The sequence below is a fragment of the Falco peregrinus genome, chromosome 3, assembly GCF_023634155.1.
Source record: "Falco peregrinus isolate bFalPer1 chromosome 3, bFalPer1.pri, whole genome shotgun sequence".
NCBI lineage: Eukaryota > Metazoa > Chordata > Aves > Falconiformes > Falconidae > Falco > Falco peregrinus.
Window position 1 is genome coordinate 72,375,990 of NC_073723.1, and position 27,771 is coordinate 72,403,760.

A 27,771-nucleotide genomic window follows, 5' to 3' on the forward strand; every position below is an offset into this window, starting at 1 on the left:
GAACTAGCTGTGGGTGTGGGTATCTTCAGTCAAGATCACAAGTTTCTCACCTCTTGTAACCTCCAGAACTTTGGGCCAGCTTTCAGTTGCATGTCTTTTTTGTGTGTGCAGACTTTTAGTGTTCCAAGTTTATTTTGCTCATTGGTAATATGCAGGAAAGGGCTGGGACCAGCTTGCTGTCTGACTAAGCATGAATATGCTCATAATGCCCAGTGCAGTCATCTGCTGGGTCTGTGCTGTACCTGCAGTCATAAGTCTGGAGGTGAGATGTCAGTCTTTGTTTCTCCTTGGAGCAGGTTTGTCTTTGACCTCACCAAGCTGTTTTTCCTCTCTGCTCCTTCTGTGAGAATGTTTGTATCTCATTATGTTGCTACCTTTTTTCCTGACTCCTTGGTGATTTCACTTCTTTGTATTAAACTATTTGTGACTTGTGTTAATTCAGATATGTAGCCTCTGTATCCTTGCTTTGTTTCTGCCTTCTTATCCTGAGCACTTTGGTAACTTACCCTTTCTCATTTCAGAATGAGGCAATAGTGATGACCACAGCTTGTCATTGTCTTCTTCTAGTAAAACTGAATAAAATTTCTATGTCTAAGAATGGGAGCTGAGTTTTATGGCTCAGCTTTGTTTCTTGTTTTTCTGTAAGCTGACCATTTTCCATTTAGTATTGTCATCATATGCAACAAAAGCTAAGTAATACCGTGTAATGTGTCCTTGTTATCTGGCTGCCTCATTTAATGGCATAATGGTGTTCAATATGGTGAACATAAAGGAAGATGCTTACAGAGCTCAACAAATTGCTGTTCAGGTAACCGTGATGCCTGTGACTGCTTCCCTCAGTCAGTTTGTTAGTGGAATGGCGGCTTACTTCTCAGAGAATTTGCCTGGGAATTAGAGAGTAGATCAAACTGAGTAGAGCCTGGATGGGGTGATTTTTTGCAGCATTGATCAGACTGTTGTGTATCTGGAAGTAAAAGTGAGATTCTCTTCTTACATAAGTCATTGATGCTTTCATTTGTGAAGGGCACCAGTTGCTTTGGACTTACTTTCACAGCTTGGAAGGGCCTGGTTTGGAATCGCCATTTTTTTGTTGAAACATCTTTAAGATGTCTGGTATTTCTCGAAGAGTGGATATACTGAAGTCGGGGAAAGAAATGAGCTCTTTTTGCTTTAATAGGAGGACTGAAGTGAGTTTAAAGAGATTCCTTAACGCATATGAGATCTTTAATGAAGAAGAAGGATAGTTCTTCACAGCTGTAGAAATACTTTCATGCAGACTGATAAGAAAGTTCTCATGAAACATACTACATGTTTTAGTGCACACATTGAGAAATTCTTCAGAATTCCATGTCTGTGATAGGCTTTGTGTTCCATCACCAGTGTTCCCTCTTCCAAACTTCACTTCATCTGATGCTGTGAGTCAAGTTATCAGATATTAGCAGATTTAGCAGTGAGGAGAAAAAGGGATTATGGAGGTGGTGTCATGTCTGCAACCATGTTTCCAGATTTTTCCTGTAAGGACAATAAGTTTGATCTTCAGAATAAAGAAATAGAAAAAAAAATAAACCAAAAAACCATTACAATATATTGTATACTGTAAAATAATTAAACTTCTCATCGTTGGCTCAGAGCTGAGGTTCTGTCTCCCTGTTTCTCTGTTAACCTGTCTCTTTTATTTTCCTGTGCAACTCCGGCTGTTCACAGGCAGATGGTCTAGCCAAGGTGCCCAAGGCCTGGACCTCTACCTTGGATAGTTTTGTTTCTGAAATTTGAACCAAAAAGTAGGTTCAGATATAACTGATCATCTGAATTGGATGAGAGGTAACCCATTAAAGTACCAGGGAAGCAAGTGAGAAAGTGAATTTTCAAGTTTTCTATTATATCAAATTCAGTGTTAAAATTGCCCAGAAACACCAGGTACTTCATTATCAGGGGTACTTCATTACTGTTACTGAAAAGTATTGGTGAATACCCTTTAGGAAACCTTTTGCCTGTGCTTGTCTGTAGATGAGTATAAAAGTCATGTTTGCTTTGGTTCTGTTTTCTATAGTTACAGTCAAACAACTCCAGTCTTACCCGATGTAACTTTTTGTGATTTTTATATTTAATGCAATATTTAATATGAGATTTGATATTTATCTTAATTCGGAAGGTGAATAAACAGATATGGACCTCTTTAAATTCTTTCAGGACCAACGAGTACCTCGTAGCTTACTGCTTCTGGGCTGCACTTTGGCGAGATAGAATTCTGTTTTAGTGAAATTTGCTTTGAATTATGTCACTACAGTACCACCCATGTGTAAAATCTTAGGAGATGTGTCATTTCAACACAAAACAGAGCTTATAGCTGCTTTGTCATGATTAATTACTGCACTGTCACACTGTTTTTAGCCAGACCTCCCAGTGTGCAACAGCACACAGGGTGTTACCACCTGGACTGTTGGGTCACCTGGCAGGACAGGGATTGTCACAGTAGCCTGCAACATACTCTTTTTGTGCTGGAGCCCTAGGACTTGTACTGGGGTCTGTGCCCACAATATAGTGTTCAAGGGTCAGGCCACCCAGCTGTGTAGACATCATAGGGCCGCTGACATGGACACGGACATGGCACTGCATTGCAGAGATGCATTTTGAAGTCTTTCTGAGGGGGGAGTAGCTATGCTGTTTGATTCTTACATCATGTGAGGACCAGGTTTGCAGGATGTCTGTACTGATTGGGGTGGGAGGTGTGTGTGTCACATTTCTTAGACATAGTTAAAGGCCTTTTTAGTCTTGTCCTTTATCTTCTGCTTTTTACTCCATTTCAATATTTGATTACCATAATATGTTCTATGTGGGGACAGAAATTAATGCACAGTATGACAGTGCACAACAAAATTACTTTGTGTCTAAGCTGTTTTGCAGTTGAGTGTTTACTTGCTCTGCCTTTGCTTCTGTATGTGTCTATGTGTATATCTATATCTGCGTGTATTTTCTTTCCTTTGCCTTTTAAACACCACCATAATGAAATAATTTTGCTGGAACTGAATTTTTTCAAAGCTGTGGGATATTGGCCTTGCCTGTCAGGTTTCCTAATCCATGCAGCAGGTGGCATTACAGAACAAGTGATTTTTTTTTTTTTTCCCCCAAGGAAAAATTGTTTGGTTAGAACTGAACCTCACCATTCTATAGAGAAAGTAATTTCAAACCCCTTTAATATACAGATATCAAGTGTGAGAGACAATATGATATAGAACAAAGTTTCTTTGTTAAATAATATCCAGCTTTAGGGCTTTTCCTTGTTGCATCCCGAAGAGTAGATATTGATGTTTAAAAAGCAAAGAAAAAAACCCACCTTTTTTTTTTTTTTTTTTTTTTAGAATGGAGCCTAGCAGTCATGTAATACAGGTAACAAAAGGGGCCAAATGCATCTGAAAAATCTCTGCAAGATTTTTTTATAGGGGGGCAGCTAGAATGGGGCAGCTCCATGAGAGAAGACAAGCCAGGAGCCCAGGGTGACCACTGCACAGGCAGGGGCAAGGACTTCACTGAGCTGGCCACGGTCCAACGATGCCTGAGCAGGGCAGATTAGTGACAGCTTGTTCCATCAGCTGTCCAAGGACCATCAAACAAGGTGAAATAACAAGCTGGGTCCAGGGTCCATCTAGGAGATTCAGCCAAAAAGAGCAGGAGGCAAGGCTGGAGGTAAGGCTATGGATAGTTCTGGGGTCCTCCAGGATGTTCAGTCAGCAAGCTGGGATAACAGTAGATAGGACTGTGCCCAGCCCTACATACAACATGGCTCAGACCTGTCTGAGCTGAAATGGAGCTCCTGGACTTGAAGGACGGAGAATATCGGTAGAAGCCCCACAATTAAGGTCTGTTGGTGTATTCAGGGCCCTGATATTCCTCATACCGGTGAAGTTAAGGAACTTTCTTAATTTCTTTTTAAAGACAGTAGGATTGAGTCTTTTATGTTTTAAATTTCGTACCTGTCTAAAGAATGACTTTAATCTTTGCTTCATTATGGCATTGTGGTATTTGTATATATTTAATTTGCTTTTAAATTTCATAATTAAGTCCATGTGACTTTTTATTCTCTTAATATTCTTTTCTTTTGGAGTATATTTTTCTGTATAATATCCCAGAAATTATTTAGAAGTGGTTTAGGAAAAAGATTACATGTAGAATTGAACTGAATTTCCTGGGAGGTCTGCAGTATTACTCTGGCTGAATTAAATCTTAGGGAGCCAATTTTGGCTGCATTACCACTGGTTTTCATCTGGTGTGAATCCAATAATTTTGTTGAAGTTCTTCCAAAATTACATGGGCGAAAAAGACCAATCAGCACAACAATATTAAAAGAAATGGTTAATGGACACTGAAAAACTATAAAAAATTAATGTAAAAATTATTTTCATATTTTTCTTCTTTTTTTGCTGTCTGCAAAAACTGAAAAGTACTGATTTGGCTATGATTGCTGATCACAGTAGAAGACAGGACAGAGTAGATGAGGGGCAGAGAAGAAACATAAAAGGGGCATCAAGGGGATTTGGAGTAAGATGAGAGTTCCTAGAGAAACACCTTAAAGAGCAAGGGAAGATCAGACAAAGAACAGTAGAGGGAAGGGAAGGATGATAATGTGAGCAGAACAGGCCAGATCAAAGACAAGAGAAGAAAAGACATGAAATAGAAAACAAAGGGAAAAAGTATGTATTAATGGTAGTATGGTTGATTTTTGAATACTTTCTCTTCCATTAGCTTAAGTGTCTTAAGAAATTAACATTACACATAAACCACTCCTTGATTTATTTTACCAGTGCTATAGACATTGCCATGTAGAGTATGGGGATGCAGGGGAGCTCTGGGCGTAGCTGTTCAGCATTGCAAACACACATGTGCTTTTTCTTGGACATGTGCTTTGTTTCTGCATTTCGCACTGCCTTCAAATAGCTTAAGCCAAACTGAGCTCCACCAGTCCAGTGTTAAAAACCAGAATTAAACACCTCTGAAAATTTGTTTGTAGCACCAGTTAAAGTACTGATCCAGGTGCTTGCTGGTCTCAGGCAATAGGAAATCCTAGTCCAGTGTGGGCTTTGGGAAGGGAGGAGATGGCATCCATGAAGTTCCTTTGTAGACTTACTAGCCTTTGTCTCTTGTGAAATGGACATGGAACAGCTGGGTATTATGTAGCTTTCCCACTACTGCTCTAGAAAGCTGCCATGGTAGACTCTCCTATTTTAATCCCGCTAACATGATACAGAAGGAGTACTTGACTCTTAGAGAAGACGTTAATTTCATGGTGTTTATGGCTACTAATGTCTGTCTAGAGCTCCATAGGCTGTTCCAAATAACAGTTGTGTGACATCAAATTCCTCTGTTTTGAGCAGCAGGATGCTATTTTCCAATAATTTTTGACCTATGAATTAATTGTTATAAAATGCCACAATACTTCTGTCACAAATGTAGTGGTTTCTGATTTGATTCTGTGCTTTTCATTTAGACGGGTGTCTTTCAAGCTTATCTTTGACCATTTCACCCCCTGCATAGATGAGTTTCCATGCTATATGCATGCTTTATGCTACTAGGTGCTATACACAGTATTATTGAACACTTTCTGTCTTATGGTTGCTATGAAAGTGTAGAATTCTTTGGAAAGAAGCTTGTATATCTTTCTTCCAAGGGGTATTTCTTTTTCTGGGTGTCATTAAATGCGCAGCCCAATTTCTTCCGAGTTTTTGCTTCTCATTTTGCTCTGTGTTCATACTCTCTGTTCTTCTCATGTTACATTGCTGTATAGAACAGGCTGTATTTTATTTAAATGTGTATTATTATTGTTTGAGTTGATATTTTATCAAAATATTTTTCTTTTTCTATTTTTAGGTTTAGCTCAGTCAGGTGCATGGGGTTGCTTTGATGAATTTAACCGTATTGAACTTCCAGTTTTATCAGTAGCTGCTCAGCAGATATATATTGTACTTCAGTGTAAGAAAAATAAGAAACCTCAGTTCATTTTCACTGACGGTGATATTGTTGACATGGACAGAGAATTTGGTATATTTCTGACTATGGTATGTGTCTGAAAATGTGTAAGTGGCATAACTGTGAAAAATATTTCCTATTTCATTTACCATTGAAATTTCTCAGTTGAAATAATTTGAACTGTCTGTTAGAAGATAGTGAATACAATTTGAAAAATAATTTGGTGAAATGATAATGATGCTATTTTCTCTTGCCCATATTTTCAACTGGAATTTAGGATTTGAGGTATGCAATTATCATTAACTACATATTTTAAGGCTTTTTCAGTTGAATATTTCAAAGACTGAGATTAAACCCAACCCTCTAATATTTTTAGTTGAAGTCTGTCAAAATAAAGCAGAAGCAACTGACCACTGCAAGGGCTACTGTAATTGGTCTGGTCAGTATTTCATCACCTCTGAAGAACTTTTGACTGCAATCCTTCAATATGATGGCATGAAGGAAACCACCCTCACTTTGGTTCACTGGCCTCTGGAAGATTTATCTTTGGTGCCTATGGACTGCTTCTAGCAGTGCAGGAGGCAAAGAAACAGGAAAGCGTAAGAATACCTTAAAAGCATCTTTGTATCTCCCCTTCCTTAGCTGTAGGCTACATACCCACAACTCAAAATGGAAACATTTGTCTTTATTTTAAGGTTTCCTCCTTTTGGAAAGCTAATGTTATCACTTTAATATGAAAAAGAGGACAAGTTAGTGGCATGCAAAGGCCAGTGGGAAGGCAGTTAGGAAAAAGCTGGAAGAGTTTAAGAAGTTACTACTACATAGCTAGTGACTACTGTTGTCACAGCTGAGCCATGCAGTAGTCACATGAATGACTTAGACATCTTTCAGTGAAAGGTCAGATCTGTTAGTTTAAATTATGTTCAGTTATGGCTTGCACTGCTTGACTGACTTTGTACTGAAATGGTCTGGGAATGCTCAAAAGAGGCAATAACCTCCAGCATTGAACACTGTCAAGACCCCAAGGAACTAACCATTTACAACGGTTCCAACAAGACCTGTAAGTGGTTGTATGTCTCTGTCTGTGTGTCTCGGACATCTCCAGATAGCATGTGTGATACCACATACTTCATGAACTGCAATATTTAGGCAACGGTGTAGTGATGTGTAATTGTGACATGCTCAAGTTACCCTTTGTAATCTGGTGCGTGCTCCTGTGTTTGCCAAATAATTATCAGAAAAGATAAACCTTCCTATCCTGCTTTCTTTATATAATATTTTGTGTTTTGCATTTTTCAGAACCCCGGCTATGCAGGACGACAGGAACTTCCAGAAAATCTGAAGATTCAGTTTCGCACAGTTGCTATGATGGTGCCTGACCGTAGCATTATTATGCGAGTCAAGCTGGCAAGTGCTGGTTTCCGAGACAACGAAGTCCTTAGTCGAAAATTCTATACACTCTACAAACTCTGTGAAGAACAGTTATCTAAACAGGTAAAATAAATATTTGTCAAACTGTAAGCTGTCACTGGAAGGCTGTGTAGAGAATATACTTTCATAGAATATATAATTATTTTTACACTCATGAACCTATTAATTTTTTAAGGTTTTCAGTTTCAAGTTCTATAAACAGCCTGAAATCATCACATGGATTTTATTTTTCATACTAATTTATGTAGTAAAGGAGGCTTGATTTTTGATTCTTAAACAGAGTGCAATTATTGTAGAAGTTATGAGGCAAGGTGTATATTCCTCTGATGAACTTTGCAGAGGACACATTTTTCAGTCTCCTCACTTAAGAAGGCTAGGTCTATTGGAGAGGCTGTATAAGAATTCTAAATAACTGAAGAGTGCCTAGAAGGCACTGTCTTGCTGAGTGCTACCAGAAGAGTGCTATTCTGTTTGGTACGGGTATTTACGTAGAAACAAAGGATAAATCTGCTTTTAAAAACAGAGCTAAGTGTTGCTTTTGATTGCCCTGTGGTGGCAGTCAGCTAGAGGGTCTCAAAGAGAGATCATATGAATGGTAGCTAAGTTGCAGCTCAAATGCCTGCTTTGTTTGGACCTCAATGAACCTGGGTATATTGACTACATTCTCCATTATATTATTTCAGTTCTATACTACATATTTATTAGTGACTATGTTGACTTCCATATAGAAATCTTGGACTACAACCAGGATAAGATAATGGTGCATCATACTGCCCTCATATTTCAGCGTTAAAACAAAAAAGTACAGATTTGGATTTTCTCTTCCTTTCTCTATACCTCTGTAATTTCACTCTCTGTCTATACAATCAAACTAGATTCCAATTTTCATTTCTCTCAGTTTTCTTCTTCTGGGAGAGTTTTACTCACCAATTTTATGTTGTAGAGTGGCCTTTGAAGGGTCATATTTGCTATTGGCTTCCCTGTAATATTTGCCCAGGGTGTCTCCATTAGCCTTCAAATTAGTTTTTAGGCAATCTGAATCCACTATATTGGTCTAGCATCACTAGTGTTAGTCCATTTGTTGCTGTCCAACGTACTCCGTCAGTCCTGTCATCTGCCTGTGTTCTATACTTACCAGGCTTATAGGCTGCAGTTGTCAGAGGATCATTTTCCAAGAACTTTCTCTTAAGTGGAATTTGTGGACATTGTTTAGGAAAATTTGTGTATGCACAGTTGCAGCAGTTAGCAACATAGCTTGTATACAGAGTATTGAATATGGATATTTCTTTTTTTTCCCTCAGGCTGACTCAATCGGATTAAATTTTCTCATTGCCTCACTTTGTCTGGTCATTTTTGTCCTGGACATGATTCTTTGTTTTACTGTGTAAGAGACATTTAAGCAGGCATCAGAAATTCAGCCACCTACTTCTGCAAAAGTACTTTCCTTGTTTTGCATTGTCGTGGGTATTACAACTGGTTCACTTGTGGACAGAGTATTTAAAGATGACACACACACACACACAGACAAAACTTAGCTATCTTAATGATGTACAGTGTTTTGTATGTGACTGTAGCTGCATCTGTACAAATATTTTTTGTGTGTAGTTTGGTCATTTCTGCAGCAGAAACTGCCCTGAAGTCTCTGAGACAGCAAGATTCTCCACTCAACATGTTAATCAACATATTGAAGCATATAAGTGTTTATCAGTTAGCCTAGGGGTCATAGGAACTGCTTGGATGACTGTGTGGAAATGTCTGAAATGCTCATTTGGAGAACTCCTGTAACAATTGGGCAAATGCTTTGTTGTGAAGGCATCACAGTCACTACAATTAAGGTGTAGCTCAATCACCTTGTCTCAGGTCAGTCCTTTGTCTCATTTATACTGATGCTAGCAAGGGAGTTCTGTGATATTAATTGATGGAATTTAATGACCAAGTGTTCTGGGTGTGTACATGGTCACAGCCCTCACACCTAGCTACATCACAAATATATATTTGAATTTTATGCTTCTTTCTCACTTACTATACAAGCCATGAAGTCTGTGGGGAACCGTCTTCCATATGTATTTACAATTTCTTCAGGACCCTCTAACTTTTCTCCAGTATTCACCAGAGAACCCTGCAATGCTGATCTTTGCTCCTAGCAGTTTACATTGCGGGTCATGATTCTATACTCTGCAATATGAGCTAGGAAGCATAGCTTTCTGCATACTCATGCTAGTTTGTCTTGCCTGTGCTTCTCAGCAGCTCTTTGGACAGTCCTGTTTTTGTATAAATTAATTATATACAATTATAAAATCAGAGAAGAACTGAGTTTAGAAGGGACCTCGGGAGGTCAACAGGTCCTATACCTGTGCTCAAAGTGGAGTCAAATAGAGCAGGTGGCTCAGCACCTTGTCTAGGTGAGCTTTGAATATCTCCAGGTGTGGAGACTGCACAGCCTCTCTGGTCAAGATGTTGAAGTGTCTGACCACCCTGTCTAGTCACCATTTTCTCTGTGAGGATGTTATTGGAGACAGTGTTGAAATCTCCTGTAGTGCCTCTGCCCTGCTGTGTTGCCCTTCTAGCAGATACTGGGGTATTTCGAGCCCCCAGTGAGGACCAGGTTTTGCAAAGATGGGGCTAATTCTCATTCTCAGAAGAAAGTTTCATCAGCTTCTTCCTCATCAGAAAGTCTGCAGCAGACATCTGCCACAATGTTGATCAGCCCTCTAATCCTAACCCAAATGCTCTCACCTGTCTCATCAGCCATCCTAAGGCCAAGTGTTGCCACTTTCTTTTACTTTAAAGGGCAACTCCCCATCCAATCCTACTGGCTTGTCCTTCCTAGAGAACCTGTATTCACCCACTGCAGCGCTCCAGTCTTGCCAAGCTATCCCACCACATTTCTTTCAGCCTAATTAGGCTGTAGCCCTGCAACTGCACACAGAGGTCCTATTTTTTTTTTTCCTGTTTTCTTCCCATGCTGTGTGCATTAGTGAATAGGCACTTCAAATCGGCACCTGCTTGTGCTGGTTACCCAAGAAAAAAGTGAGGGCTTCTGCCCTGATGCTGTTCTTTTGGCCTGTCCTTATTTGCATGCCTACACTTGAGACTGGCCACTTTCCACACTGTTTTGTCATTTTGGTGGTCTTTTTTGTCCACCTCAGACTGCATCTTTTGCTTTTCAGTTGGGTCCACCACCTCCTTACTTGAATGTGAGTTATTATCTCCCTCCCCCGTCATTCATAGATAGTTGTAGTAGTAATGGAATATTTTGAAAGACTTGCTGAAGTTCTTTGTGAAGTTTGTTGTAGGTTGGGGAATATATCTGATGCAATAAGTGATTAAATCTATATCTATATATCTAATGAGTTCATCTGATTAGTTATGGGAGTCCCATGAACTGGAGATATTTCTCAGAGTACAGGGGACACAAATTGCTTCTGTCTAGCCAGAAAACCAGAACTCTATAAAGAGTTCTAGAGGCATATTAATCTGATTTTCCCAGTGGAAATTATTTAAATTTTTAATGGTAAATTTTAAATTTGAAGCAAGTACTGCTGGGTATCCAGGCAGTTAACTGGAAAGAACAGGCTCACGTAAAGAACCAATGCAATAGGGAATGGCAGAACATTGCCTGTTTTTAGCAAATGCAATATATGTCAACAGAAGAAAATAACAGCAAACAAGCGTTCACCAGCTGAACTTACCTTCCACAAAACCTAAAAGGAATGTGCCAAAAGGAATACATGGAGTCCTCCAGACATTTTATGCACACAAATACAGACTCTGTAGAAAGAGGAGCTCTGAGTCACAAGTAGCTAAAGGCATCCTGAGTGGCTGTCATCTCCTTCAGTAAAGAAAAACAGAAAAGTAAAAAAAATAGCCCTTAGCAAGTGTAGGAAGCCCAAGGTATCCACAAGCCTATGAAAGTTATTCTGAAAGGGCCCCCAAAACTGAATTATTTGTCTTTGTTACAGGACTTCCAGCCAAAGTTCCCTACTTAGCCCTTCCACAAAGCCTCACCCAGATTAGGGAAAACCATATGAACAGAAAAGAAAAAGCTAACAAAGCTTGAAAGCATATGAGGCCATAATCCCTTTTTGAGGATCATCTGCTTAAGGTGCTTTCAATACCCCTTTTTTCTTTTCCCCACAACAGCAATTTCTGCTTCTAGTGTTGAGATTTTTATTTGCACATTTTTAATTCTTCCTTAAAAGAACATCAGCTATACCACTGAAGTCCATTTTGCCCAACTGCAATCTTTTGCCTGCTGTTAAAATATGTAGCAAAGAAATAGCTCATAATCCACATTTTCAAGTATATTCTAGCTGCTCTGTGCCATTCCTGAAAGACAAAGCAGTTGTAAAACTAGCAGACTGATTAAGGAAAATAAGTTATGGTCACTTTGAACTACCCATCAGGTAGGTCAGTTGGAATGTACCAAAAAACCTGTCTTTAAAAGTAATTTTAATTTGTTTTAGATTTTCTAATGGGTAGGACAGTATTTCTTCAACTTTAACAAAGTGGTCACATCTATAAAATCATAGACTCATGTAGATTTGAAGGGACCTCCAGACGTCACCTTGTCTAAGTTCTAGCTCAACATGTGCCAATTTAAAGCAGATTGCTAAGGCACTTGTTGCGTTTCAGGTATCTCCAAGGATGGAGATACTCATTCTCTCTGGGCACCTTTTCTGTATTTGCCCACTCTCATTGTGAAGAATCTTTTCCTTATGCAAACCGTTGCAATTTCCTCTGTTGCAAATTTTGACCAGTCTCTTTTCCGCTCACTTGGCCATCTTTTGCTGGACTCATTCCAGTGTGTCAATGATGGCCATCTGGCATGGAGAAAAAGAAATATATCAGCCCTTGTCATGCTTCTGGATATTTCACTAGGACATATTAAATAATATTGGACTTTGTCATCAACAGATAATGTCCCTTCCAAACTTCACACAAAGTTGTTAATATTTTTGTCTTAATGTTTCCATCTCTAAATGAGATTTCCTGGCAGTACCTGGATGAACATTCTTATCTAACTTTTTGAAGTGGTAAGAACTTGGCACCTGATCGAATAACTAAACACACACACACACAAAAAAAAAAAAAAAGAGAGAAAGAAAAAAGAAAAAAAAAGGATGGAGCCTTGAGGGCTCATCCATTTACCTTTCTGGAGAAAAAATAATTCTTAGCTAAATAATCTGCTGTAAATGTTTGTGACTCTCCTTAACATTTTCGATTGACATGTAGACTGCAGTTTCCCAGGCATTCTGCTCCAAAGTTTATTTTTCCTTATGGTCACAAAAGTTTTCTCTAAAAGTTAACTTGAATCTCCTTTGCTGCAGTTAAGCACGTTACTTCTTTTCCTTTCTATTCCTTCTGTCTTCCTCTTTTGCAGATATTTTTTGTATGTCAAAGACCTCTATCGTAACTCATCCTACATATTTGTTCTTCCTAATTCTGCAGTAGATTTTGTTTTACGTCTTCCGGATAGAGCATGTTTTCTAGCCAACTGAAAATTTTAATTTCTTTTCTAAAATCTTTTCAGTAGGGTTCATCTTCAAGTGTGGAATCCAACTTTTGGGCATAGTACAGAAGTGCCAACTGAAATGGAAATATCTTTTCAACTGTCTTAAAAAGGACACTTCTTTTTTTTTTATTGCCTACTATAATTGTAGATATGTAATTGGAGAGCTTGTGGCTTCAGTGCAGTGTCAGGTATTTTTCTGCAAAGCTTTCTGCACCTGATTTGTTCCTCAGCTGAATGAAGAAATGTAAAAACAAGTCTATGCACTTGGTCTCAAAAACATTTCCAATCAATCAGAGGGAGCAGATATTCTCCAAATGTAAGGATATCTTTATTACCTCCTTCCATGTCTGTCTGTACCACTTAGTTTTCGAAGTAGCTGGCAGTAGTAGAGACTTTATAATTTAGAACCTTTACCCTGATAGCTTTCCTTCTAGCATTTGCATCAATGGTCAAAGAGGAAACACATTACAGATTTTGCATCTGCGTTAACTAAGACATATTTGCATGTTCAGGTACAAGTGCTAAAATTAATTAAATATGTCTGTATGGCTCTGCAAATACGCAACTGCACCCATAGTGGAAGGGAAGATATTCCAGCCCTTACTTGCCTAAGTCCAAAGCTGGTTAGATACACCTCTAGGATGCACATGGCAATTGGAAGTAAATCCCTCTGTTCTGATCCAAGTTGTTATGAAACCATCCATAGAGCATAAAGTCAGTAAGTACAGGATAGGATAGGCTTACATATAACAAATTATATCTTCAATATGTTTGTATCAGCAAGAGGTTGGCCCTTTTAGTCGTGAATCTCAGTACCATATTTCAAGACAGCAACAGTCCTTGCACTAGCAGAAAACACAGTAGTCTGAAGGCATGTAGTTTGCTGTTTGTGCATCTGGCAAGTCACAAATTTAGGAAATGATAGAAGGTGCATCTCTGTTATAGATGACTTGTAAAAGTGGTAATCTACTACCAAAAGGGACACTTGGCAGATGTGGACATACAACACTGGAAAATATCTTCAGCATACGATAGCAACAGAATTGGAAATCTATTTGAAAAGATGAAATACTATGATATTAATCATATTTAAAAGTTCAGTAGAATATTTATTTGTTTAATGGATTTAGTTTGCAGCCCTCTCTTGATTTCAGAGTGTTTAATCTTTGTGGTACCAATTGTTTTTATGCATTATTTCAAGGTTCACTATGACTTTGGGCTTAGAAATATCCTGTCTGTTTTAAGAACACTTGGAGCAGTGAAAAGATCTAATCCCAAAGAGCCAGAGAAAACTGTAGTGATGAGAGTTCTGCGGGACATGAACCTCTCCAAACTGGTACTGTAACACTGGTGACTTTCCCAAAAAGAGTACTTTGTTTGCATTTTTAAGTGTATTTATTATTAACTTTAAAAAGCTCTTTTTCTTCAGCAGTTGGATTTGGTACATTATTTTGCCATTTTTAAGATGGTCTGTCAGTGAGTGGAGAATCAAAATACAGTTACAGCGTGAGCACTATTTGTCTTTTAAAGAGAGGAAAACACATCAGAAGCTCTAGCTGAAAAAATCATTGAAAATACCATCAGATCCTAGGGGACCTAAACTGATCCTCTAATTGGCTTTTCTTTTTTATTCTTTCTGCCCTAAGGAGAGGAGGGAAGAATACATTGTACTAACTTTTAATAATGTCATTAAAGACCCGTCTTAATCCAGAATTTAAATTTATACATTTCTTGGGAGTCTGTTGCCTTTTCAGAACACCAAAAGAATTGCAATGAGTGAGGTAATTGGAAGCAGCTAACGCCTACTTATATAGTCAAATCTCTTCCAATATTACTATTTAAAGTATTCATCTTTCTTTTTATTGCTGTAATAGAAAGGTTATAGCACGTCTAGACTCTGTGTATTTACCTTCGGAGCCAGATTTGTGATGGAACCAATTACTGTTTCTCATGTTAATCTATTCAGCGCATTGGTACATGCCTATAGGTGTGCTTCAGAGATTTACAGAAGGAAAAAAATAATAAAAAATCCAAGGCAAAATACAATTTTAATGAATCTTGCTGGCTTATGTAACAAATAACAAACCATGTATGTATATATATTGAAGAAAACTGTACTAATATGTTAAGTTTTTAGAAGCTTTAAGTATTTAATTTAGAAATTACTACTTTTTATTGCATTGTATGAAATTCACTTAATAAAACTGATTAATAATTGTAATATTTGCTTTGGAAAAGGTAAGGTTTTCTACTATCTTTTAAATGACATATTCTTGAAGATTGTTTGCAGCTTAATTCATTAATAATTTCAATGAACAAATAATGTATTTCCCCTCACTTTATCCCTGACAGGTGGATGAAGATGAACCTTTATTTATGAGTCTCATTAATGACCTGTTCCCTGGAATTACTTTGGATAAAGCTGGGTATCCTGAACTACAGTCAGCCATCCAGAAACAGGCAGAGAAAGCAGGGCTTATTCATCATCCACCGTGGATACTTAAACTCATTCAGCTGTATGAAACTCAGCAAGTCCGACATGGTTAGCATGCTAGATGAGGTTTTGAGACTGTATAAAAGCAATGTTTTTTTATATTATCTGCTACAGAATGCAGATTATTTTCATGAAAAATGTATTTTAAAATTGAACAGATGTCATTTTTAAAGCCTATGTGGATATTCTGCTAGGAAACTGTTACGACTTTTTTTTTTTTTTTTGGTGTGCAATGCACACGTAGTGAGATTTTAGCTTTGTTGTATTACATTTTTATGGGAAATATGAGTGTGGCCTTCAGTGACTGAAATATCTATGGAACAAGTTCAGATGTAGAGTATACATTAAAATTCAGAAACAGCCAATTTTGTTCAGTGTTCTGAAATCAGTTGTTGCCCTCAGACACAGTTCAGTCATGAAGCTCATGTTTAATGTTACTGTGAGATTATGATGCTGAGATTACAAAAAATAATCCCGCAAAGCTTTACTTTGATAGATTCTACCAAGCATACAATATAATTCCAACTGCTGTTCTTTGTGTTCTATTCTGGACATTTACACTGAGGAGAAAAAAGCCCACCTCCTGCTGGACCAGGGGGGTTGGACAAGATAGTGTCCAGAGGTCCCTTCCAACCTCAACCATTCTGTGATTCTATGGAAATGCATTTTTACAGTGCACAAAAGGCTAATAAGTAAAGATTATCCTGTCCTAGGAAGGGTACCAGAGACAGTAGTAAAACCATGTTTACAATTCATAGCTGAGTGGAAAAAAAATGCCCCTACTTTGAAATGTCACCACCCACACCCGAACTCTAATGACAAAGCATTTGTTAGTATATGAAGGAGAAAATACAAAGGAAATGTAACTAAAGGAGCAAAGATTTATGAAGGTGTCATCCTTTTTATTCTCCCTTTTCCTGTCATAGTAACAGAATAGTAAGCTTAAACTAATGGAACAAATAAAAGGAAATACTCAGTCACCTAGCACAATCTAAGACCTTAATGCTTCAAATGTTTAGTTCAGATTATTGGTTAGACCAAAGAACTGGTTAATGCTTTGCTGTTAATTTACTTCCAGATCGCTGGGTTCAGTGTTCCATATCAAATCATAATACCTATATCTATATAGAAACCATGAAAGTTTTATTGATTTCAGTCATGATTAAATGTGCTTGTTGTTAGAAGCTGGTTTTGGTCTGTGAGGCACCACAGACCACTTTTCCCCAAAAATTTTCAGCATCCACCATGGCATTCTGCTTAGATGCCTCTTCTCTCTACACGTCCCTGCTATTGCCAGGGGTCATACAGCTCAGGTCATACAATTGCCCTAACGCTTGGATGCCCATGGCCTTTCTATGACAGAATTTGTTGCATGGAGGGAAAAAGATTCTGTTTCCTGACTTCCATTTGTCCTGCTCGTGGCCCCTTGGATTTATGGGGAGGCCACCATGAGATTTCAATTAATAAGGAAAAATCTGTAAAATGCATGGCGTCTCTTGGTTGAAATAGAAGCAATCACACACACAAGCACAGGCATACACATTTTGACTGAAATTCTGTTGAAACCAGCAGTAAGGTCATTCCAGTAACATTGAGGAGCTTGGATTAGATCTTCCCATATGTAACATAAAACATGAGTAAGTGCTTGGTGCTCAAATTGGTTTTGGGAACATTCAGCTCCCTTTAGTTTCAGGGAAAACATCAAGCAGCCTGCATTGTACTGGATTAGGTTTGTAACTAAGGTTTGTGATTATTCCATACCTTTGTTGAAGAGGTTTTCAAAGCCAACTAAGGATTATGTTGTCCAGTTACCTTTAGGGTTAGCAGGAGTTATCTAGCTCCCTTTGATGACTTTGGAAGTCTCAGTTTGAATGTCCCATCTGTTTTTGGACAGTGATTATTCCATACCTTTGTTGAAGAGGTTTTCAAAGCCAACTAAGGATTATGTTGTCCAGTTACCTTTAGGGTTAGCAGGAGTTATCTAGCTCCCTTTGATGACTTTGGAAGTCTCAGTTTGAATGTCCCATCTGTTTTTGGACAGACTCTGGGCCCCTTGAACAGGTGGTTTAGAAAATATAACTAAAAAGGATCAATTGAAGGCTCCATTTATTGTTGAAGATGTGGCTTCTTTTCCTTAAGCAATATGCGTATACACTGATGAAATTAAAAGTGTGGATGCTGCTAACTTTTTTATGTAAGAAAGAGGTGTTAAAATGTCAGCATAGATGGATTCAGGTACATATTTTTGTTACTTTTGCTTCAGAAAGATACATTCACTTTTGTGTATCATTGGGAACTACTCATTCTCATTAAATACATTTAGAAATTACTGGTTTTGTTTACCACCAGTCACGTCAATGTCATTGCATGTGAACATCAAAAGGCAGTTGTGTTTTCCAATTAGAAAAAGGAAAAGAACTGCCTGAGGGGGGATGTAGACCCACATAGGCTTGCCTATCATAGCACAGCAGACATTTATAGAGGCCTTTTAATACTATTTTAAAATTCCATTTCAGTCAACGATAAGTGGAGTGAGAAACATCTTATTTGTATTGGCTTTTGATAAAAATAAAGCAAGGATCATTGATGCAAGGAACTGTTAAATGGTAGCATGACATTTTAACATTTAATTTGAAACCATGTTTATGTTGTTTTAAGGTATGATGACTCTAGGTCCAACTGGTGCAGGGAAGACAAAATGCATTAATATTTTGATGAAAGCAATGACAGATTGTGGTGCTCCTCATAAAGAGATGAGAATGAACCCAAAGGCAATCACAGCTTCCCAGATGTTTGGTACCCTTGATGTTGCTACAAATGACTGGACAGATGGTATTTTCTCTACATTATGGAGAAAAACTTTAAAAGCAAAGAAGGTAATGGATATTGTGTCATGATAGTTAGTAAGAACATTTAATACTTCCATAAGGTCTCATTGCCTGTCATTTATGTGAAAGATCATGTTATAAAATCAAATGGGAAAAATACAGTGTTAGTTTTGCTTTGTGTCTGACTGTGTGTATATGCCAGAGAGCACTAGGCTTCCCAAGCACTTGAGGTTCCAGAATCAAATTGTAAAAGATTTTAAGGGTTTTGTTCCTTCTGTAAGCAGGTAGTCCTATCATTCAAACACAAAAGCAAGGGCTGCTCATATTTTAATGTGAGAACAGGAAAGATAATTTTCTCCTGTCTGGTTTTATGTCAGTGCCACTCTATTTCACTAATTATATCAGAATGTAAGAGGCTTTGGTAAGAAATCAGTATAAGCATTTCCCAATTCTCTTATCAAACTTGCAGATTATGTTTCATGGAATCATAATTACACTCAAATGTTCTGAAGTTTCATTCAGTTCTCACTTGGAAAATGGGAAGCCTTACATGAAACACTTAGGTAACATCCCACAAGGACTGACTGTGTGCCCATGTCTGTGACTGTATTTAGTGGGAAATGTTTTCATCCACCTTGGTGGATGTTGTGCTGGCTGATGTACTAGAAGAAATGGACAGCTTTGTGCTTAAAACAGTTCAGATTAATTTTTGTCACTGTTCCTTAATGTTATTTTTGATATGACACGGGATAACAAAAGAAGGATTAAAGTCACTGAGCAAATTACAAAAATTGCGGTTCATGCTGAGCTAATCAGCACCAAATCACGACTCATTATTTATATCCAAGAGTATTTTCTCTGAGATTACGTAACTGTATATTTTTGGTCAGTGTACCTAAAGTTGCGTGTGTCTGTCTCTCCTTTTATTAGGGTGAGCATATCTGGATAGTTTTGGATGGACCTGTTGATGCAATATGGATTGAAAACCTGAACTCTGTTCTGGATGATAATAAGACCCTTACTTTGGCCAATGGAGATCGTATTCCCATGTCCCCCAGTTGCAAAATTATTTTTGAACCTCACAACATTGACAATGCTTCCCCTGCAACAGTTTCTCGTAATGGGATGGTCTTCATGAGTTCTTCGGTGTTGGATTGGAAGCCTATTTTAAGGGCTTGGCTGCAAACGCTACCTGTTACATACTCTGATGTCCTATGGAATTGCTTTAATGCAGTATTTCAGGTACTTAATTCAACCACTTCAGAACAAAAAAAAAAAAAAGCATTTGTTATTCTTTATTTAATGAAGCATTGTTTCTTCCTAAGTGTTTTTTCAATTATTTACTTATTTTTTTATGTAATAAAATAAGGATGAAGGGTCTAAAAATAAAAAGAGAGAAAATTATCTCTTACATTAATGAATGAGTGAAACTATAACAGATGAATAATTTGGATGCTTTGTTTTGTCTGCATAGGTTAGTTGGCAATGAATTGTTAAATCTGTGATTCTTTTGTAATACATGTTGGCAAAACAGAGATTCTCTTGTTTGCTTCAATTTTAGTTCTCATTAGGAGATACAAAGGGGGAGTGGGTAAACTTCCTTGTTTGTTTTAAATGTAGATAAGTAAATTCAGAAAGAAATTAAGCTAGATTCACTCTGGTCAAATCTTTCTTAATTTAGGCTGTAACAGGAACGCATTTGATCCATTAGTTATTTTTAAAAGGCATGCTATAGTTCAGATTAATTCAGGGTAGTTCTCTGTGCTCTGTGGTGCTCTGAAGCTCAGTGTAGGTGACTATAGTGGTCTCTTCTGATTTTACAATCCATGATTCTGTTCCATAGGAAATTTTTGAGATGGCATCTCTTTGATACATTCTCTGACTAAATCATGTTCAATCAATAGATCCAAAGGGAGAATTCTGAATGTTTTTTCCCCCTCCATTTGGCCTTAGCATACTGAATAATTAAAAAGGTTTTGTTAATATTATGGATGTTTGTACTCAATAATGGGTCTAAAAGCATAATCTCAGTACTATATCTTTTTCAATTACATTGAAATTCTTATTTTTTCATTGGAATTTTTAGAAGAAATAGTTATTGCATTGCAGTCTTTCAGCGTTATTATCTTCTGTTTTCCCCAACATCTGTGGAACAAATGTAACTTCTTACATATCTTGCTTTCCCATTGGCTCACTCCTGCTAGTTTACTTGTGTAATTGGTGTTGGATTTCACAGGGGGTTCTCCTGTATTATTTTTCATTGTTGTTGGATTGTACATATGCAGTTTTTAATGAACTTTGAGTGACATTTCAGAAAGTCTATTTATAAATCATGATAAAAGCAATGACTAATATAGTTTTGGAAAGCCTTGAATATTAACAAATGCCTTCTTACAGAAGTGTTTCATTTCACTGCCCATTTCCTTTAAATCCAGTGTTTAACAAGCTATTCATTCTGTTCTACCTCCAAAACAGAATAATATAACATAGTATTTACTGCAGCAGCAAAAGAAACAATTCTGATAATGAATTTAAAAATATGCTTCCAAAGTAATGTATATGTGGGTCAATTTACTGCTTCTTTGCCACAATTCTATTTATATTTTATGCTGCAACTTGCTCTGAAAACATAATAACAACATTTAAAATATCCAAGCCTGAAGCAATAGCAATAAAGTCCAGAAAAATATGTATTTTATTAGACCGAGAGATGAAAATGCAGTGAAATATGAACTTAGTTCTGTGCTGAAGGCTGCATTTGGAACTATCAAAATGTAAATGAAAGCTGTCACGCTGTCAGTTTTCTTTCACTTTTAATGTGCTATCTTTGCTTCTCAAATAATAGAAGTGATAACAGTGATTTTACAGATGAGGGTAACACTACTTTTAAATTCAGATGGCTCTTTTAGCAGTTATTATTTTTCATCACATTAAAAAACCGGAAAAATTCTAAAAAAAATTTGTGAAATAAGATGCATCAACAGTGGCACTCAGACCCCAAATACAGACCTTGGTGAATTCAATGCTAGGATTTCTACTTTACGACATATAAGGATATAAGCAACTTACAAATACCTGATTTTTAGAAAAAAATGAAAATTAGGCTATAGATGTAAATATAGTAACTAAGGAGAATCAGTTTTTAAGTATACCTATAGAGACCTTTTGAAATCAATCTAAATTAAATCAAAATAGATGTAAGACAACTGCTTTAGTAATTCCAATTTGCTCACAAGAAACACTCATTATTTATGCTAATAAAAATAGTAATTGTCACCGAAAGTCTGCATATTGGATAAAATAATTATTAATGAAGGTAAAATCAAGTAGCAATAATGTAGGAGAAAGCACCAGAGAATAATAGTTGTGAATTATTGGAAAGAATGTATTTATTCTTTTCATATATATTACAAATTCCACTGTAAGTCATTAGTTTTTCTATAAAAGACAGTAGCTAATCCAAAAGACAAGGGTAAATTAAAAAAACCCAACAACTACAACAACAACAACAACAAAAATAACCCAAAACCAAAACAAACCCCCAAAATCAACCTTATTTTGAATTAAGATTATCTTTGAGTACTTTCTATTTCCACAGGAGTTTTTAGAATGGTGATTGAGGGGTTGGACTTTTACCCTCCCTTTCCCAGTTCTTTCATCTCGGCAACATTTCCTGCTTAAGAGTAATCTCAAGTAAACTTACATCCCCATATAAAATCTCTACTCTCTTAAATTTAGAAGCTATACTGCCAATTTCATGTCTGTGAACGATACTGCTACCTGTATGCAATGAAATTGCTTAGCTGATGGAAGTAATTACCTGAGACAGTTTCAAATAACTGAAATAATTAAAATAATTACCTGAGTGGCATTATTTAGTTTGTCTGCAAAGTGTGAAGCTCAAACTAGTGACGGATGTTATGTGAGTAACATAAATTTTAGCATGTGTATGTGTTGTTTAAATGAAAAAAGTCTAGTAATTTTTAAATCACACTCACTTTCCTTTTTTGTTTAATAAAATCTGGTGTTCTGGATCCCTTATTGACCTATGCTGGAGACTTCAGGGAAGTCCTAAAAACAGCAGAGCAGTCAGATGAGACTTACTCCTCTCTCCACATTAAATCTCACCCTAATATTTTTATAAATCTTATATTGGTAAAGGCTGCTCTTGCCTCTGGAGCATAGAGTTGAATATATAATATAAACAGTTTGTTAACTTTAATATTTAGATGCTGATATTCAAATTAATATGAAAATACTAATAACTTTGCATTATTTAATTGTTCTTGTACTTGTCTAAACCCTTTGGGACAAGAAATTGGTAACATACACAGAGTGCTCTACAGTCCAGTGAGTTCCACAGTGACTGTATGCTATGTTAAAGGGTCTTGCCTCATACAAGTTTTTACCATCTGACTTACATTTTGCAGTCTTCTTGTAAGGAATAGCAAATTCCTGGTCCAAATTCTTCACCATTTTTGTGTATTTGTCATGGCCCAAATAATTTTTCCATACCCTCTGTCCAAAAGAAGTACCCTAATAATCAGTTAATTCATGCTAATTGCTATTTTTATCACACATCCTTCTTTCAGCCATGTATTGGTTTAAAAATAGTAGTAATAAAATATTAGTGTATATGGACCAGATTTTTTTTTTTTTTTTCATAAACTCAAAGAACAAAAATTACACAAATCTCACTGGTATCAGAACTAGCATAAAACTCATTCTGGTGAAAATTGGGCTCTTGAAACTACAGACTACTTTGACTCATGAAATATCTTTATTCCGCGTGTTATTCTGCATGTGTCAAATCAATTATTGAACAATTTTCAGTGCCGTGTGAGACATCTAATCTATTTTACAGATGATGAAACTGAATCTTAGAGATTTAGGTCCAGATTTTAAAGGTCATTAGACTTGTATCTCCCACACTGCTTGCAGTGCCTTACTTCTACCCATTCCTTGTGGTACCCGCAAGCCCCTCAGTCACTTGAGCACCCTATGCACTGCTTGGGGCAAACCAGGCATTTTAGAGGGAAAGCAATACACAGAGGTTAAGCACTTTTTCTAGGCAACAAGAAATAACAAAAAAAGGGACGTTTTCTAAGCCTCCCTCCTCTTATGTATGCCCACATCCATACTGTCTTTTTTCTCAGACCACTTACCCATGAGCCCTGTTCTAGAGTAAGATACTTATGTGAGGTTTTTCTATCACAAACTGTTGTGTGTGTTACCCACTATTCTAGTGAAGCGGAACTCAGGAGGATGGATAAAACTCTTGATTCTGTCTCTGTGCCAATGAATACTCAGCACAGGGTACTTAGAGAACTCTAGTGGCAAAAAAAGTAAACTGATAATTGGAACAAAGCTGGTGAGTGTGTGGGTAAGCAGGTCAGTGATTTTTAAAAAATATCTAGGTGTTTGTTTACATCTTTGGGTCATTGAATGTCTTCATTGTCTTAGTTTTCTCACTGACAGTATATGGGAGCTATAAATAGAAATAATCCAAAATTACTATCTCCCATAGTGTCTCTGTTGCACTGTTACTTCCCAGAATGAGTAGGCAGTGTTCATTCCCAAAGATTACAAAGGCAAATGGAACCCATAAGGAGGGAATTATATTAAAAATTGTTAAATGAAGGTGAAAGTTAGTTACAATTTACATCACTTTGTACTATGGATGGCAAATGATATTTTTAAATAATTCTGCACTTCAAATACTAGAGAGGACTTTACATCAATTTGAAACTTTGCTAAAGATGTTGCAGAACCGTTGGCAAAGGCAAGCATGGTAGCCATCATTATGGAGTAACCTGAGGAAAGTCCAGGTTCCATTGAAATAAATTGCAAAATTCCCTTTGTATTCTGCCAGGGTTCTACAGACAGCCAAGAGTAGAATCATAGAATCATTTAGGTTGGAAAAGACCTTTGAGATCATCAAGTCCAACTGTTAAACCCAGGACTGCCATGTCACTAAGCACCTCATCTACACGTCTTTTAAATACCTTCAGGGATGGTGATTCCACCACCTCCCTGGGCAGCCTGTTGCAATGCTTGACCACCTTTTCAGTTAAAATTTTCCTAATATCCAATCTAAACCTCCCCTGGTGGTTGACTTGAGGTTAACTTGAGGACATTTCCTCGTCCTATTGCTTGCTATGTGGGAGAAAATACCTACCCCTCCTTTCAGGTAGTTGTAGAGAGCAATAAGGTCCCCCCTGAGCCTCCTCCTCTCCAGGCTAAATGACCCCAGTTCCCCCAGCCGCTCCTCATGAGACTTGTGCTCCAGACCCTTCACCAGCTTCGCTGCCCTTCTCTGGACACGCTCCAGCACCTCAATGTCCCTCCTGCAGTGAGGGGCCCAGAACTGAACACGGGATTTGAGGTGGGGCCTCACCAGTGCCGAGCACAGGGGAATGATCACTGCCCTTGTCCTGCTGGCCACACTGTTTCAGATACAAGCCAGGATGCTGTTGGCCTTCTTGGCCCCCTGGGCACACTGCTGGCTCGTGTTCAGCCGGCTGTCCACCCCCACCCCCAGGTCCTTTCCCCCCAGGCAGCTTTCCAGCCACCCTTCCCCAAGCCCATAGCACTGTGTGGGGTTGCTGTGATTCACATGCAGGACCCGGCACTTCTCCTTGTTGAACCTCACACAACCAGCCCTGGCCCATCCGTCCAGCCTGTCCAGATCCCTCTGCAGAGCCACCTGCCCTCAAGCAGATCAACACTCCCCTCCCAGCTTGGTGTTGTCTACAAACTTACTGAGGGTGGAATCCTGGTTTCAAGGGGAACAGGTACATTATGGTGCAGTCAGAACAGATCAGATAGGTACAAAGGTATAGTGGCGAGGTTGTGCATTATATACATATCATTACAGTGATTCTAGTGCTTCTTCCTACTATGAAAATGGCAATGGCAGATTAAAATCTCCAGTAGAGAGAACAAATGGCAGATCCCTGATGTAACTGAAAAGCATTCTTCAAATAGCTCTTCAAGAAATTGTTGTATAGAGCGCATATGAATAATTCTGCTGACTGTGGTACATCAGAGTTATTTTTCTAATATGTTATTGTTATCAAAATTTCATGATCTAGGTCTGAATGTTTATAATCCTATAAACAGAGAAAACTGGAAGAAAGTTTAGAATATATTTGAAATTAAGAAATTGGTGTCTTCTAAGAATAAATCATACCATTGAAACTGGCCAACAGATTCTTTAAATGGTGTTTTTCTTTTCTAGGATGTGATAGATTTTGTTTTCTCTGCTGTGACACCAAAAATGCCAATTTTAGAATGTATGTACATCAAACAAGCTATTGACCTCCTACAGGTAGATATGGCATTCATTTTTTCTCTCTCTCATTCTTATTGATGCTGGGACATTGTTCTAGGAGGGCAATAGTTACATATTGTGTCTGCTTTGTAGGGTTTATTGTCCGACAGAGATGAGAAACAGCTCAGTGAAGAACATATTGCTCGCTTGTTCATTTTTGCTGTAATGTGGTCAGCTGGAGCTCTTTTGGAACCAGATGACAGGCTGAAAATGGAGCTGTTCCTACGGAAGCACTCAGCAGTGAAAGAACTTCCATCTGTGACTGGAGAAGAAACCATATTTGAATTTGGTATCAATGCTTGTGGCCAGTGGGAGCACTGGTCAAAGAAGGTTCGTATGCTGTGACATGCTAAGGTTTCTTAATGATTATACAAGAAAGATGTGTTTGGTAAGAGGCACATTATTTTATTATTTAAGACCCTGCATAGTTAGGTTAGGAAGATTAGCCCTACCAAATGATCAAAAGTTTCTTTTTTGAATTTTTTTTCTGTTCTTCATAAAAGTCTCTGGCAGAGATTAGTAACGTGCATTTGAAATAGCTTTGGAAGTAAAACAGAAGTGATCTTAGTTTTGTCTACTCTCTATCACCTCACGATTTAAGAACTCCCAGCAAATAAAAGCTTTCTTCATGTAACGGAGAATAGTGGAATGAAAATACCCTGTTAGTCTAACATCCTTTTAGAAAAGCTTGGCAAGATACTGTTTAATTATAAACGGATGCCTGGCTTTCAAAAAGAAAAAGTTTTGCTCATATACATTTTATAAGGTCCATTGGTTTTGTTTTCTGATGCAGAATGATTGTGTGGGCAGGTAGAAAGTCTCAGACTTTTTGCGTGTCTTTCTTATGCAGGTCCCTGAATATATTTATCCTAAGGATTCAGTACCAGAATATACTTCCATTCTAGTTCCAAATGTAGATAGTGTCCGAACAAACTTTCTAATGCACGCTATCATGAGGCAAGGAAAAGCTGTTCTGCTAATTGGGGAACAGGGAACAGCCAAAACAGTTATGATTAAGGTAGGTGGAATGGAAAAACTTATAATATCTTTGTATGATAACATTGCAATAACTGACATTGGCAGACATGTTAAATTGAAGTGTAAAAGTAATTTGATTTTTCTTCAGATTATGTACTAGCATTCTCACTGAGGTATTTTGTTGGTACTCACATGGCCTACAAGCAAAAACTCCTTAGAATCTATAATTTAGTATAAAGGGTTCTTTTAAACTTTGCTAACCATGGCCACAAGGTCATGTGATAAATGCTCTTTCTTACACTTACTTTTCTTTTGAGAAGTCAAACTGGAGATTTTGCTAAGAAAATATTGATCCTTGGAGGATTTTTTATTTCTCCGTGCTTTGTTAGTGGTGCTGTGTGTGAACTGATCTTTTGTACACCCTTGTTGCACAGACTTTCTTCACGAGCCAAACTGAAGAGAAATAAAGAACTTCCTTCTTTACCCAGGGTGATTTTTTCAGAGGTGAATTTAGTGTTTATTATTTGCTTTCTTTATTCCTTCACTGAAAATGACATGTTCTTTCTATAGAAGAAAATAATAATAGGATTTCTATTAAATGAACAAATACTTTCCATTTCATAAAATGGTGCAGGTTAATCATATGACATTTAAAAAAATTAACACCTTACTACAGAAGAGCCAATAATCAGAAGGCTGAACAAACCCAGAGGTCATACCAAGCTTGGCATCCCTTATTTGAAAAAATGCAAGTGTTATGGTTTTCAGCATAGTGTCTGTGATTTCCAGGGGAATCTGTGAACTCTTTGATCAATGAGAGGCAGCTAAATAAAACTGATCTGCTGTTGGGACAGCTGAATTTGCCATGCAGGCATCTATACCTCCACTGGAGGATTTGTAGAGGTCTTGAAATTGAGAGTAACTGAGAAATACTGGCCTAAGTTGACCTTTGGCTTTCTTAAAATCTGGAGCCATTTTGCATCCCCCAGCCATGTGCTTTCTGAGCCCTGACATAAAGGGAGTTGTAACAATGCCAGCCACCATTAATACTGCTTTTTCAGCTTAGCTGTTGATGCCAACATGCATGCCAGTGTAATGTCAACTTCTGTTCCTGGCACCAGCTGGAGAACTATTTCAGCAGAGTGAAGAGGCGGGGTCTGGGTGGTGGTCCTGATATTCTGCATACTGGATTTTGGCCAGATACTGGCAACCTCCAGCCTTCAGCTGTCAT

At 37.7% G+C, this 27,771-nt stretch overlaps 1 protein-coding gene across 1 annotated transcript in view; it reads left to right on the forward strand.

Annotated features, from left to right (window-relative positions):
• Positions 1-27,771, forward strand: part of LOC101923785 (dynein axonemal heavy chain 5-like) — a 176,294-nt gene that overhangs the window by 60,537 nt on the left and 87,986 nt on the right. The window contains exons 39-47 of the mRNA XM_055800529.1: positions 5,863-6,050; positions 7,261-7,455; positions 14,109-14,243; positions 15,260-15,449; positions 18,060-18,277; positions 19,160-19,471; positions 25,470-25,559; positions 25,656-25,892; positions 26,413-26,580. Coding sequence (XP_055656504.1) covers positions 5,863-6,050; positions 7,261-7,455; positions 14,109-14,243; positions 15,260-15,449; positions 18,060-18,277; positions 19,160-19,471; positions 25,470-25,559; positions 25,656-25,892; positions 26,413-26,580 — 1,733 coding nt within the window. The remainder of the gene's footprint in view (positions 1-5,862; positions 6,051-7,260; positions 7,456-14,108; positions 14,244-15,259; positions 15,450-18,059; positions 18,278-19,159; positions 19,472-25,469; positions 25,560-25,655; positions 25,893-26,412; positions 26,581-27,771) is intronic.